This window comes from Hesperophylax consimilis, chromosome 1 (assembly GCF_061612785.1).
Source record: "Hesperophylax consimilis isolate HC1 chromosome 1, BYU_Hcon_1.0, whole genome shotgun sequence".
NCBI lineage: Eukaryota > Metazoa > Arthropoda > Insecta > Trichoptera > Limnephilidae > Hesperophylax > Hesperophylax consimilis.
This window is the reverse complement of record NC_142836.1, coordinates 8,391,049-8,406,259: the sequence shown is the minus strand read 5'-3', so window position 1 is coordinate 8,406,259 and position 15,211 is coordinate 8,391,049. Positions and strand designations below refer to the sequence as shown.

The 15,211-nt window shown below is 33.7% G+C and overlaps 1 protein-coding gene across 4 annotated transcripts in view; it reads right to left on the bottom strand.

Moving 5' to 3' along the window:
• The window catches only part of f (espin protein forked), a 234,985-nt gene that overhangs the window by 50,170 nt on the left and 169,604 nt on the right, over window positions 1–15,211 (bottom strand). For all 4 annotated transcript variants that reach the window (XM_089643898.1, XM_089643953.1, XM_089644005.1 and 1 more), the window contains exons 5-9: window positions 13,750–13,890; window positions 12,688–12,952; window positions 7,153–7,356; window positions 6,302–6,656; window positions 4,801–5,123 (exon numbers count right to left, since the gene is read on the bottom strand). In XM_089643898.1, coding sequence (XP_089500024.1) covers window positions 4,801–5,123; window positions 6,302–6,656; window positions 7,153–7,356; window positions 12,688–12,952; window positions 13,750–13,890 — 1,288 coding nt within the window. The remainder of the gene's footprint in view (window positions 1–4,800; window positions 5,124–6,301; window positions 6,657–7,152; window positions 7,357–12,687; window positions 12,953–13,749; window positions 13,891–15,211) is intronic.

Sequence of the window (15,211 nt, the reverse complement as noted above, 5' to 3'; positions counted from 1 at the left end):
TGAAAATGGCACATGATTGGTAAATTGTCATTGTAATTTCTTTGTAATTTTTAATTGTAATATTGTTATTTATGTAATATTGTATACTTGTGAATAAATTGAAAATTTTTGGAACTATACATTAATCGAACGTCATTCATCTATAAGAAAATATTAGAAAAAGCAAATCCATGCTTCGTCGTTGAATTATTTAACCTCTAATTTTCAAACTAACCTAAGAGAGAAAATAGAGATGATGAAATGAAAATAGAGAGAGAGGAATACTAGAAGTTTCACTTCTGTCTTGCGTAGGCTTGACACACCCACTTTTCTTCTTCTTCGATGATATAGAATAAATAATATTTATAAAGAATTAACTATATTAAATTGCCTTTACATTGTAATCAATCCATGTATTTAACTTCATGAGGTTACGGGGTCGATTCCCAAGCAACGAAAAAAAGCTTTAGATAATAAAAATATGGGCTACGCAAGTTTTCTATACTGATTCTTAATTTTAATCAACTTTCCGAAAATGGCTCAATAACTCTGCTGGTGTTGGTAACATTATAAAAAAATTACAATATGTTTCTATTGAAAGCACCGGATTTTTCAAAAGCAGTTAAGTTAAATTCAAAATTTCTTCGTTTTATTTAGGGAGAAACCACCATTCATAAACAAAAATTTTCTCGATAAGGGCAATGGAGCTACGTTTAGTACACATATACTAGTAAAATCAACGAACAAAAAAATTAAAAAATTTCCTTTCCCAATTTTCTCATTCATCATTCCCAATCTGGAATCCCAAAATACGACTTGGGACGATGCAATGCGAATTACCGCAAAATAAGGTAAAAACATGTGTAGGTATTTGGGTTGAAAATTTGATCGCGTAGAAATATTATTGATGCTTTAATTAAATATTGCGAGTAGAATATATTTCGGCCCTTCCTATAATGAAGTATTTTTTGATGTAGTACTTTTATAAGATTTGAAAAAATAAAGTATCAAGTACAAAACCTTTTTCGGATATGATCTTATTGTACAGGGTTTTCCAATAAGAGGTGTTTTTTTTTTTTTTTTTTTTTTTTTTATTTATGTCTATTCTTGAATACACGTTTTACAAATTATTACAGTGGTTTATATTGCAGTACAGAGAAAAAAAAGTACAGAAAAAAGGTATAAAAAATGAAGAAAAAAGGTATAAAAAATGAAGAACATAGGTTGATTTAGGTAAAACTGTGTGTGTGTGTGATATTATATGTAACGTGAGCACCTCACTAGGAGAACCTGCGCTGAGGTGTTAACGTGTTTGTGGTTAAGGGTGACAGGTATTTATGTGTTATGGTAGAAAGTTATTATTATTATTTTTTTTTTTCACAGACATATATTGAAACATGAAAACACACTTTTATATGTGAGTGTATGAATTTGTGGATAATTCTTGATGAACGTGTATAATATTTAATTTTACTTGTTATATTTTGGTTATGTTTGGTTTGGAATTATAATCTTTTGAATAAAGTGAATATCTTGATTTTTTATCCAGGCTATGATATGTTTTTTGAGAAAGTTTGTAGATGTGTTTGTAGTCAATAATTGTTTCAAAGTAATGGGCATACTGTTAAAAAGTTTGGTTGCGTAGTATTGAAAGTGTCTTTGACCGTGTGTGGTGTGTGTTATTGGAATGTTCAGTGTTTTATTTGTTGAGGACCTGGTTTTTATTATGGCTTTTGCTTGATTTGTAATATGAAGATTATTATGGATGAGGTGTAGGAGAGCAGTTTTGTTGTAAAGTTGTCTTATTGACATGACGTCTAGTGTTTTGAAGATTTTGGTTGAGTCTGTGTAGAATGGTACTTGCAGTATGAGTTTTATTATTGCCTTTTGAACTTTTTGAATTGGGTCAATTGTTGTGTTTGTAGCGCTTCCCCAAGCTAATATTCCATAAGTGGCAATGGATTGACACAGTGCAAAATATATTGATCTGAGTATTGTTAGTGGGAAAATGTTTTTAATGGATTTTATTAGGTGTAAGACTCGTTTTAGTTTATTGGTAATAAAAGTAATGTGGTCAGTCCATTGTAAGTATGCATCAATAATAACTCCTAGGTACTTTATTTGTTTAACCCTTTCAATGTGTTCGCATTGGCAATTGGATGATGTTTGTTTACATTCATGCAAAAACAAGTCCAAGTTAGACGGAGGTTGACCTCTTTGTGTAATACTGTGTGTGATATATTTTGTTTTGATTGTGTTAACGGTAAGAGTATTTCTGTTTAGCCATTTTATGACAATAGACAAACTTTTTTCAGCTGTTATGAATAAATCTTTCCATGTGGCTGCTTGACACAGAAGAACTGTATCATCAGCGAAGGTCACGAGTTTACCATCAATTTCAATGTCACATAATTCGTTTATGTATATGAGGAATATTAATGGACCAAGGACACTCCCCTGTGGGACTCCGTATGTGATTAAGAGTGGTTCACTTGTCTTGTTATCAATTTTAACTTGTTGTGTTCTGTCAGACATGAAACTTTTCATTAATTCAAATTCTACTCCATTTATGCCAATGTTTTTTAGCTTCTTGAAAAGTTTTTTGTGCGAAATTGTATCGAAGGCTTTAGATAAGTCTAAATAGATTGAAATAACTTTTTTTTTTGCATCTAAATTATGTGTAATAAACTCGGTTACAGTGGCAATTGCGTTTTCTGTGTTCCTATTTTTCTAAAGCCATGTTGGTTAACTGAGAGTATTTGCATGTTTTCCAGATATTGTTGCAGCTGTTCTTTTATTGCTTTTTCAAGAATTTTTGACAATGTGTTTAATAGTGTAATGGGTCGAAAGTTGTATACATTATTTTTAGGTCCTGATTTATGAATAGGAATAACCAAACCTTTTTTTAGGATGCTCGGAAAAATTCCTTCTTTCAGGCTAAGATTAATAACGTATGTTAGTGGAGTAAGTAGTTGTTGGCTTAGTGTAATTATTGTTTTAGAGTCTATTCCGTCGGGACCTGATGTTGTATTATTCTTTAGGGAATGTATTAATTTGTTGGTGTCTTCCAGAGTTACTCTATGTAATTTGAATAGACTGTCACTATTTTTGTGTGTGCACTGAGTCGGAATTTTTTGAGTTTCTTGATTATCGTTACTAGACGATTTTTGTTTTATATTTTCGGCTAGGCTAGCTCCAATATTTGTGTAATGTCTGTTTATGTAGTTCAGGATAAGTGTAGGATTTTTGTGGAAGTCGACTTCTTCGTCGTTGATAAGTATTTTTTTTATTTCATCATCTTTGTTTTTTTGTGTATTTGTACTTTCCCTCAGAATAGACCAAACGCTTTTCGGGTCAAAGTTAGCAGTTACCAGTTTGTTTCTGTAATATAATTCTTTGGCTTTTCGTATAATTAGAGAGCAAGTATTTCTGTACCTTTTATAGAAAGAGTTCAAAAAAGTATCATTTGGGTTGTGTTTGACTTGTTTGTGCAGTTTGTCCCGTTTTTTAATGCTATTTATTATGCTTTGGGTAATCCATTTTTTGAGTCTTATTTTGCGGTGCGTGAAGGATTTGAATGTTTTTGTGGTGTTTTGAGTGATGAGCGTTTGTAGGTATGTAATAAGGTAATTCCAGGCTTCTTCAGTGTTGTTAATTTTTTTAAGGTGTTCCCACGTTTGGTTTTCTAGGCAATGTTTTAGGTTCACGTAGTCAGTTTCAAATTTTGTGATGTTGTTTTGAGTTGTTGGGTTCAATGCCTGTGTGGTCAGTCCTATCATTGTTGTGTAGTGATCTGTGATTGTGGATTCGAAAACTACGCTACAGAATTTGTTTTTGGATTTGATCATTAAGTGATCTAAACATGATTCCGAGTCTCTGGTAACTCTGGTTGGAGTGTTGATGCGCTTATTATGCCATGTTCCAGGAGCATCAGTTGGTATTCGATATTCTGGGGATGGCCTTGTGGGAGTATATTTATGTTTATGTCACCAGTTACGATGATGTTTTTGAAGTGGGTAATTTTTTTTATGTGAGAGTCGAGAGCTATTAGAAAGGGTGTAATGTTGTGTGATGAAGGTGATCTGTAAATAGCGAGTATGCACGTATCTGGGTGAGCGATTATTTGTAAACAGTTTGAGTTTTCTAGGGTGTTATTTTGATATTTAAAGAAAAATGCCATTTTTTAATATAAATGATCAAATGTTTATTTTATTATAATAAAGAAAGTATGGCGTTAATAGTGAAAAAAAAATCAGTCAAATTACCACCACGACCACACCTACAGGACCAAATCCTTTTCATGAAATTTTTCATAACCAAATCGCAAAGTGGCTACCTTAAGTCCTCGATAGCCTCACGAATTCCATCTTTGAGGTCTTGAATCGACGCTGGACTGTTGGCGTCGACCTTTTCTTTCACGTGGCTTCAAAGGAAGAAGTCATAAGGTGTTAAATCACAAGATCTCGGTGGCCAATTGTGATCACCTCTTCGAGAGAAAACACGGTCCGGAAACTTTTCCCGTAAAAGATCAATGGTTTCGTTGCTTGTGTGGCACGTAGCGTCTTGTTGAAAGTAAACGTTGTCCAGATCAATATCATCCAATTCCAGCAATAAAAAATCATTAATCATCTCTCGATAGCTCTTTGAATATCAAAATAACACCTCTTATTGGAAAACCCTATATAATGTGCCAAGTTAAGTACTCTAGTTGACGATTGGAAATGTTTTAATAAATTTCGAAAAAAACAAAATACCAGGAGCACAGAAATATGATTGGATATTTCCATTTGGTTATTATTATAAACAAGTATATGCACATACCTGGTCTCTCTTCATTCTCAGCGGGCAGCAGGGGTGGCGCAGGGGGTGGTGGGGGTGGTGGAGGCCCGGGGGCTAGCGCTCCGCATTCCTCCGAGGAGCTGCCGACGTCCGACACCCCCGACTCTCCCGACAGCGGCTCCTTGCCCAGCTCTAGCTCCTGTCCGCCCCCGCCTCCGCCCTCGCGCTGCTTGGACACGTAGATCTGGTCCTTGCGCACTGACTCGGCCTTGACCATCTTCATGCCCGAATACCCGTTCAGCTTCGTCTTCGAGTATTCCTCGTTGTTCTTCTTGTTGTGGTGGGATTCTTTGATGTGCGTTTCCCTGGAACAAATTTATAATATGGGTGCAACTCTTACCATGATACCTGTTATTCTTATTCATAATCTAAAATTCGGGAATTCGTTACGTCGACCGGCTATCTCGAAGTAAGTTATTTTATATTTTCAAGTTCTAACCAGTTGAGGAGTGTTGAAAAAATAGAGAACATTTGGCAAACTACATTTACCGCGTGACATAATGAGCGAATCTGAAAGTTGAATTGATTGCTTACAAATGAAAATAAATACCTAAAAAAGAAATTGATTTATTTAAATTTAAATCGGTACATATTCTACGACCTACTTACAGAGCTATATTCAACTCAATGAACCTCTAATTTTCGTATTATTTCTGACATAAAAATATTATTACTGTATATTTATTATTATTTTCTTTAATTTGAAGAAAACCAATTTTATTACAAGTGTTTCTTTTATATATTCAATAATATTATTATTCAATTTACAAAAAAAAACTGTTTATTTATAAACAAGTTCTGCTGTGAAATTAGTATCACGCTGTTACATCGTCTTTTGGCTTTACCATAATTTGATACCTCAGAAGGCAAAACAACTGTTTTTGTAATCAACTGTAATTTATTTGTTTCTACGCCTAAAAAGGCTTTTACATAAAAGCGATACATGATGCAGTTCACACAGGAGAATAACTGTATTATATAGGAAATACTAACAGTGTATAGATGTAATCCATTATAAAGTAGGTAAAAAATAGATCTATGAATACGAAAATGTAAAATTGTGATTACAAGAATAGTGAGAATATATTAAAAAATAATTAAAAAAAAACTAAATATGAAACAATATTAGTAAACGTAAGAGTAACAGAAAATAAAATAGAAATTAGAACAACACTACATATAAGACAAAACACTAAAACTTCTTTACCAATGGTACTCTAATTTGCAGGATTCGCAATAGTGCTGGTATAGATAAAAAATAATATTATTGAATATATAAAAGAAAAAACTTTATTCGTGGCTTCTACGTTCTAGAAAAATCTATCACCTACAGTATTTAAATTATTTGAATTCCAATCAAATGTTAAGATGATTATTATTACAGAAGCTTCATTTATCTTATATGAGTTTCTCATTCTTCGTAAATATGCATTTAAATGGAATCTATCAGGTGATAACTAAATTCATTCCTCAAAATATGTACCTCAAACTGGTCCTGGAAACACTTATCTTTTGAGTGTTGTACAGAGTCCTAGATTCTTCTCTTGCCAAGTAGATATCCTCGTAGTCATGATCGTGGCTGTTCCCATTGGTCTTGTTCTTGATGCTGGCGCTTCCGAAGCTAAAGTTGCCATTGCAGGTCCCGTTGGTGTGGCTGGAGATGATGTTGTTGTTGTGATGGCTCGAGTTGTTATTGTTGTTGTGGTGACTGTTGTTGTTATTATTGTTGTTGCTGTGGCCGTTATGATTGTGGTCTGCAGAGCGCTCGGACATGTCTGACGATGAGAGGTTTCCATCAGAACCGGCTCCGGAACTTGAGGAATGTACTTCGACTTTTACTGGAAGAAAAAATAATCATATTAGAACTAGGCCGAAAATTCAAAGGTTTAAAATGTCGGAATAACAGAAGAATGTGTATAAATGTAAATAAAACAAGAAGTTTGTGCGGAGACAGAGCTATGTGACGATCTCTGCCTACCCCTACGGGGAAACGGTTTGATGGTTAGTTAGTTATTTTAAGATGAAATGAATAATGTGGAGTCTTGTCTTATTGTATTAACGGTCAAACGAATTATTGAAAAGTTCCAAATCTCATTATGCCGAATTTATTTAAGCTAACGAGAAACTCGGTAGATACTTACTTATTGAAAAAGATGTATAATTTTCATGGGGACAGAGCATACTGTTTTTTTTCAAAATTTTGGGCTGTTTTGGAACAGACATCTGCTTTATATCAAAAATAATAATATGTTACTATAAAATATTTTTTGGAAAGAGTAATTAAAAAAAAATTTTAAGCCATAAAAATGTAGAAAAGGTATAATTTAAACTCACCAGTCATTCCGTTAGTCTGGCTGATGCCATTTTCCTGTATCCTAGATGACCTCCTGGAAGAGTTGGCCGTGAGGGTGGTGGACTCGCCCCTGGAGCCGGGGCAGCACGACTTGGCCTCGAACAGGTCCTTCACGCGGTTGTAGATCAGCTCCTGAGGATTGTGCAGGTAGAAGCTCTCGCCCCCTGCTGAAGTGGTGGATGCACCTGGTGAATAGGGAGCCATGATAAAAATAAAACAGTGAAAAACAGAAAACCAAAATCTAACCTATTATTTTGTTGTAGTAATATTGGGAACTAAACGATTACGATACAGGATGTTCTAAAACACGCGATACAGGCAGGAAACTGGTGAATCTCCATTACACAGAGATCCCAAAAAAACTTTTTCGATCTCATAATTTCGACTTTTCTTAAGCTGTTAGTAAAGCAGTCAGCTCTACGCTTCGACGCATTTTAAAAGACAATAACCCCGTAATTTGCACAAAACAATCCAACTTCAGACTCGATTTACTCGAAAACGAAAGCTAAAATCAAAAAATAGAATGCTGTATCACTAATAGACCACAAATATGATTCACCAGCGTCCGGACACCCTGTTTATAGGTATCTAAGCCCAAAAACTATTAAGTAAGAACTACAAACTTTTGTCGATGTTTGTAAATTTATAACGGTGTCTTTTAAAGTGATGCAATGTGACGCGTATATTTTGGAATAAATAATAAGTACAATCCGGATAACATCCCGGCAAAGAATCGATCGTAACACTGATCTAATCTGACATCAGCAGTCGGCTCCAGGAAATCACATTACTCTCTTAAGTAAACAATAGTGTTGCTGATTATTGAGAGCTGAGAGTGCTTTTTCTTATCGTATTTCCTGGTTGGAGTAAATCCCATCAGACATGAGGAAATACAGTAATATTCTTAATAATAACTCCTATTCTACTGGGCGTGTTAATGTGATTAGAGCGTTGTACACAGTGACTTGAACTCGCATTGGCAAAATAAATATACATAATTAATTACTTTTTCAAAACTTCTACGATTAAGGCGAAGCACTACGAAGAATGCAAAATCATGTGTTTTTGGTTTGAAAATTTGATCGATCAAAAATATGTTAGATGCTTTAATTAAATACTGCAAGTAAAACACATTTTGACGATTGAAATAATATACAATTTCCTTTTTAAAAGACCAAATAAAAATATATCTGGCCTATAAAAAATGCTTTAAAGTTCAAAATCTTCTACTTTAGAACCCCTATGTGGATATGGTTTTATTGTACATTGTGGCAAAACATTTCAATATTCATCCTCGAACTTCGCAAAATAAAATTAAACATACTTTTTGGCAATGTTTCTTTCTTGCAGGATGGTGCTAAGAGGGAGTTTAAACCTTATCGCTATATGAGTAAGGAGTGTTCCAAATGTTCCACGACTTGATGCATCGCCTTAATACTTACTTTAATACGGTTCACGCTCTCCAAAGTCACTAAAAACCGTGCCGTTTTAATTCACTATTTAAAAATATGATGATTTTTCGCGTTTGATATTTTTATCATAGGTGTCGATCAAACGTTTATTTCGATTTGGCTTCTAGTATAACTCGTACCCATCTCTTAAAAATGCCTTAACTTTTGCAATTGCTATCTAAATCAAAAGGAAAGCTCAGTTTGATTCTTAATGTGATCAGTAACTGCAAATATATTAACATTTATTCTTCGAATAAATTGGGAAAGAAATATTATTTTCCCTGCTATAACCACTAGTTTCCCGACTCCGTGCATTTTCAGATACTATCATGATTTAAGAAAAGAATCACTTAAACATGTTAAATTACATTTGCTTATGTAATTCTACGTATCGAATGGTACATTTATGCCATAAGTATATTGTCACATTACACAACATCATAACTCAGTTATATTGCTAGTTGTGACCAGATGCAGTGAAAGCAAATCAACATCATTAATGTATGGATCGCTATAATTACACCCAGTGATCTATTCTGATTCACAGTACGAGAAATCGATATAATAACGCGTCACTGTTGTAATTATGTGAAAAATTATAGATCGATTATTTTGGGTGATAGTTTTACATTGTAATTCGATGACTACCAAACAATTTGAAGGCGATTTTGATTTGATTGCTTTCGTTTGATCTTTGATCTCAAAATCGGATTTCAATTTTATTTAGACATAGTAATTATTAGTATTAACGTGCGCTTAGTAATAGTTTCACGTCACAGTATACTGATTTACCGTATTTATTTAATATAATTTTTTGCAATTTAAGCATTTAACACGGTAATAATTTTGTGTAATATTGATGTATATAGTATATTAATGTTAAAAAGAGGTTTTTTTATTCGTTGATATTTCTTAGAACTTGTAAGTGTGCATGTAACGTTTATGCTCGGAGAAAAATGACAGAAATTGAATATTGCTAATTTATTACAGTAGAGAGGGAATTAAGGAGTAGTGGAGAGGAGAGACGAAGACCTCTTTCATCGTGTAGCCTTTAGGGAACCAAGGAGGAGTGGGGATGAGAGACGAAGTCCTCTTCCTATCGTGGGGCCCCTAGGAAACCAAGGGGGAATGGAGAGGAGATATGAGGCTCTCTTCCCTTCTGGGGCCTTCAGGGAACTGAGGGGGATTGGAGAGGAGAAAATGAGACCTGGAAAGACACATTGTGGAACCAGAAGCCATAGCCACATATACAATAGGGTGAATCGATTTTTAAATTTTTTGTTTTGTTTTCAAATTCCAAGTTGAAATAAAGTTGCTACTAGGTACCACAACTTACCACAAAAGTTTTGGATTTTTAAAAAAATGTTAAGTCTCCCGCACAAGGCCTAAAGTTTTAATTTTTTTTAAAAACTATCAAAATTTTTTAAAATTTAAAAAAATAAAATCGTAACTTTTGTGTTTATTCCAAGTTAAAAAACAGTAATATTAGGGCATAAAAATAATTGAGAAACAATTTTTTTTTATAAAATATGGATTTTAGGTCTCCCGCACAAGCCCTAAAGTTTGTTAATTTTGATGAAATTTTGTAGTTATAATGTTTCTAAATAACGTCTTTATCATACTGTCTTCCATATTAAATTGAAATTTCATTTGGGAACTGTAATAACAATTATAAAATTTTCACTAGGCCTATGTAAATACTATACATAACTTTGATTTAAGGTTTTGAAGCCAAGATGAAAAGACGAATACTTAAACAAGTCAGTAAATTTGCAGTAGAACAAGAAAACTGCCACTCATGTCGTATGGAAAGTAATCAGCAAAATTTTGTACTTAGTTTTTATACTACATTTTATGACATGTTATAACCTTTATACTTTTGTAATAAACAACAGTAATAGCAAATAACATTAGTTTCTTTCAACACCTTTCTCATACAATTTACACCGTCCAACTATCTTTTTTCAGGCATAAAACATATTATATATATAGTATATATGTGGTATATATTTTTACTGTATGTATATAAGAATTACGTATTCATATATTGTCTCATTTTATGCCTTATGTAAGAAAAGTACAATTAATTCCGGTGGTTTAAACTTCAAAAAGACATGGTTCATATATGTACACAAAATTACAAATTTTCATCAAAATTAACAAACTTTAGGGCTTGTGCGGGAGACCTAAAATCAATATTTTATAAAAAAAATCGTTTCTTACTTATTTTTATGCCCTAATATTACTGTTTTTTAACTTGGAATAAACACAAAAGTTACGATTTTATTTTTTTAAATTTAAAAAAAATTTGATATTTTTTGAAAAAAATTAAAACTTTAGGCCTTGTGCGGGAGAACTAAACATTTTTTTGAAAATCCAAAACTTTTTGTGGTAAGTTGTGGTACCTAGTAGCAACTTAATTTCAACTTGGAATTTGAAAAAAAAAAAGTTAAAAATCGATACACCCTAATATACAATGACAACCCTGGTGAACTTTATAAAAGGGACCGGGTGACTGTTAAAGGATTGAGGTAAAATGGGAGATAGCACAATGGGCCTATGGTCTAAGTGCTCACGGGAACTACATGTAAACTGTCTCCGCTCTATAAAAAAAATCTCTTCAAGTTATACGCAGTCTTGTTGAAAACGGGATTTCCGGCCCTTAACGAATGAATTGATAGGTTTCCCGATAAACTTTTAGTAAAATATTATCACGAAGTCGGATCACATGTTCATAAAAGATCTAATATTTCAGCATTGTATTTTATCAAGGCAGGTGCATCCGTGTTGATGCTATTGTTCCGATATGTTAGAAATTTACGAATAGTTTATCAGGAAACGGCCTGCAATCCCGTTTTAAACCGAATTACCAATAACAAATTGGCTATACTAATTTTTTTCAGATTTTTTAAGAGTTTTATAAATTAGCATTATTAATTTCTCTCCGTGTACATTATGCCAATTCCTGATTAATAGTACCAAATCCACGTGTTTACTATATATTGAATATAGGCATCTAGAGGACATAACAAATAATGATATTTTGTGTTATGTCCTCTAGAAAAAGTTGCAAAAACAATAATGTCACATGACGGCAACAAATATTTCTAGTTGGTTTTTTGTAATGCTTGTGATCTAGTTAGCGACAATTAATTAATTTATAGTTGCAATATCTTGTGATCTGGTTTATTCTATATTAATTATATAATTACATCGCTCATTTCAGATAAGATTAGTGTGTGCTATTAAGAGAAACATATGGAGGTCAAAATAAGTTTCAAAATGAACTCGTATTACTTTATTATTCAGGATTGAGATCAATCTATCAATATCTGCATTTCAACTTTTTTCATATAAAAAAATGAAAAATTCTAAATTCAGTTGTCTGTTATATTTTGAGTGTGTTGTGCATGATGTGAAATATTCCTGCGTAATAAACTCAATTTTTCAATTCAAGTTTTATTTGATAAATTGGAACTGATTGTTCGGAAAATCGATAAAGTAAGTAGGTACCTATTCATTTTTATTATTAAAACAATTATAATTCTATATTTAAAATGCGTATTTGTTTTGTTTAAATTTTTGACAGATTTACCTAGCAGATCAATTTAGAAAAACACACAATTCTATTAGAAAGTAATCTGGACAATATTCATATTACTAATTGGATTATTTAACGCCCGTCCGACGTCAGTGTGGTAAAACCGGCCATGAGCCGGGTTTAAGACCGTTTTAATCAAACAAACGCCATGGTAATAAGTCAAGTTTTCACCTGTTACGTACATACGCGCCGCGTAATATTTAGACTACGTTTTTTGGCAAGGCTGTATGTATTTAAAACACTGCATATTACATGATTTATAGTTGCTATTTTATTCTTCGTCACCACTGATATTATTACATTATTAGAACTCTCTTATTTGTCAACAAAAAATAAATTTTTGTTGCCAAGAAATTTGACAATATTTATTTTAAAAAGGCAATAAAATTCAAAATCCTTCAATTATAATATTCGTGATTTTTCACGGGTCTGCGCTAGTGTTTAAATAAAATGAGATATCTCACCAGAACTCTCCTCCCCAGAAGACGCCGTGTGGTGTGTGGGCGTCCGCATCGGGTTGACGTACAGACCGTCGGATGGTGCATGGGCGGGGTTGCCGCCGCCCACGGGGCCACCCATGCCCCCGCCCTTGGCCGCCGCATGCACGGAGGGCGGCGCGCCCGGTGGGTGCAGGAAGAAAGGCTCGCGGGGACCCGAGCCGGTACTGGGCCCGCGGGTCAGCGACTGAGACCTGCGCCGGTTGGAGTTTATGCAGTCGGACACGGAGCACTTGGAATGAAACATTATTTATTGATCAAATCTGTACATAAGAACAAAAATATGATAATATGTGGAGAACGTTGAAATTATTAGGGATAAAAAAAAATTAAAGCCATCCACAAAACGTGCACGTAAAAAAACGAATAAAAAAAGGGTTTACTCAAAAATTCTAACATCAAAACCATAATGTTTTGTAAATTCTGTTTGGGTATGTTTTTATAAATTTGCCACTGTGCAAAATTTGGTACTGATTAAAATTAGCAATAAAATCTATTTTAAATGTAAAAATAATCTATAAAATATAGGAGGAATCACAAGTCAAATAAATTTAAAAAAATTACGCAACAGCTGCTGACTTTGTACAAATCGCAGGACCACTGTTGAATTTAGCATGGAGGTTTCTGGTTTGGAGCACGAAAATACTTGAAAAACCCTTGATTCTGTGCAGAAACGTGCAATCCATTAGATGGACTCATTAACCTTTAGAGCACAGGCGTGAGGTGGAAATGCTGTCATTATTTTACCGAAGATGCTCCGATAAACTAGCGTCATTGATCCCTTTGATACCATTTGTGACGATCCTTCCACATTTGTCAAATGATTTTTCAAACGGGTCGACCTTCTCTTCAAGAACAATGTTCACACCTTCCTTTCCTTAAAAATACCCTCCATACAGATAATCCCCAAAGATGACGTAGACCCTAAGGAATGTTATTATTCCCGTGGAATCTCTTGTGGAGTCATGCAAAAAAAACTTAGTAACATATGTTTTTGTAACAGTAATCATAAATATATGTTGTAATTACCGCAGAGTCTCCTGGTCTGCAGGTGCAAGTGTGCACCCCCTTGTAGGAAGCGAGCGCCTTGTGTGTCTCCCGAGCTTCGCGGCCTTCTCGCCCCTCTCTCCCCTCCAGAGCCGCGCCGTGCTGGACCAGGACATTCAGGCACTGGGGACAGTAACAACATTCACTAATTATCTTGATTCATCTTTGGGTTACTATGCCGTGTTGCGCTTCCTCCTTCTTTAACCAAAGTTTCAGACAGCATTACAGTATCCATAATCAGGGAAGATGTGTAGAAGTGCGTGTTTGTGTATGTAGAAATGATGACGTGTTACAAGCATAATCCTTAGTGTTGTTTTCTGTGTTTAGTTAGCTGTCTAATAGCAGCCAACGTTCACTTATTTTAAGATCATTTTTATGCTTCTCAAACAGAAATAACACAACATTAAAATGTAGGCTCTCAAAAAAATACTAATTTCGGTTGTACACTCTGTCCTGCGTAACTCTGGTTCAATGCACTCGGAAACTCGGATTTGCTTTAAATTTAAGAGGAAGCTACCAGCCTAAAACGTGTATATTCTTGGTATAGCTTATATTGTAGGTAATAGGCATTAAAATCGATTGACAAACGGAGTCTAGCAACGTTCGATTTCAAGCACAAAACTGGTTTTTATTTATTTTGTAAATAATTTTATAAGAAAGCAAAAAAGTTAATCATGTGAAACTGTCACAGATAATCTTAGCTAAAATACTGCATTTTTTAAGTTGTTTCCTTTATGCGTTTATACATTTCTATTGAAAAAATATTTTTTTAGTGGTCTACATTTATATTTTTTATGGAGTAATTTATTTTTTTATTTGTGTTCTATTCAAGCGAAACGATAGGAATTTAATTCACCTTCATTTTATCTACAGCATATTTTTTAGTATTTATAATGTACACCAATTCGTTATAAAGATTAATCAAAATAGTGATTTGGCATTAAGCTTCGTCTTATGTGTCATTTTCAAAATTGGAACTGATTATGTGTGTGTGGGAAGAATTCAGATAAGCGATGGAGTACCTATCTATAATATGATATTTTTTACAAAAAATTATTTTAATTGTCATTTTAAAAATTGGAACTGATTTTTCAAGAATTCAGATTATCCCGTAATTTCCTACAGGTCTGCGCTAGTTCATGATAAAATCAAAATTATGAGTTATACTAATAGTTGTATTTATTCCTAAGAATACACATATTGTGACAAAATTTCGCACGCTATGATATTTGCCTATGTTTGGGAGCCGGTAGCCAATACTACAGAAGTCAATTTTTAAAATGGTGACATTATGAAAGTCTAAATATGTTTTTAATTCTAATCACTGGGTAGTGGATGGATATGTTTGAAGTATGAAATTATTTTATGTGACATCACGAGTCACCCTGTCCGGAGACAGTGGGTCTGTAGCACCCCAGTGGGGAAGAGTGTGATATGGAAGAGA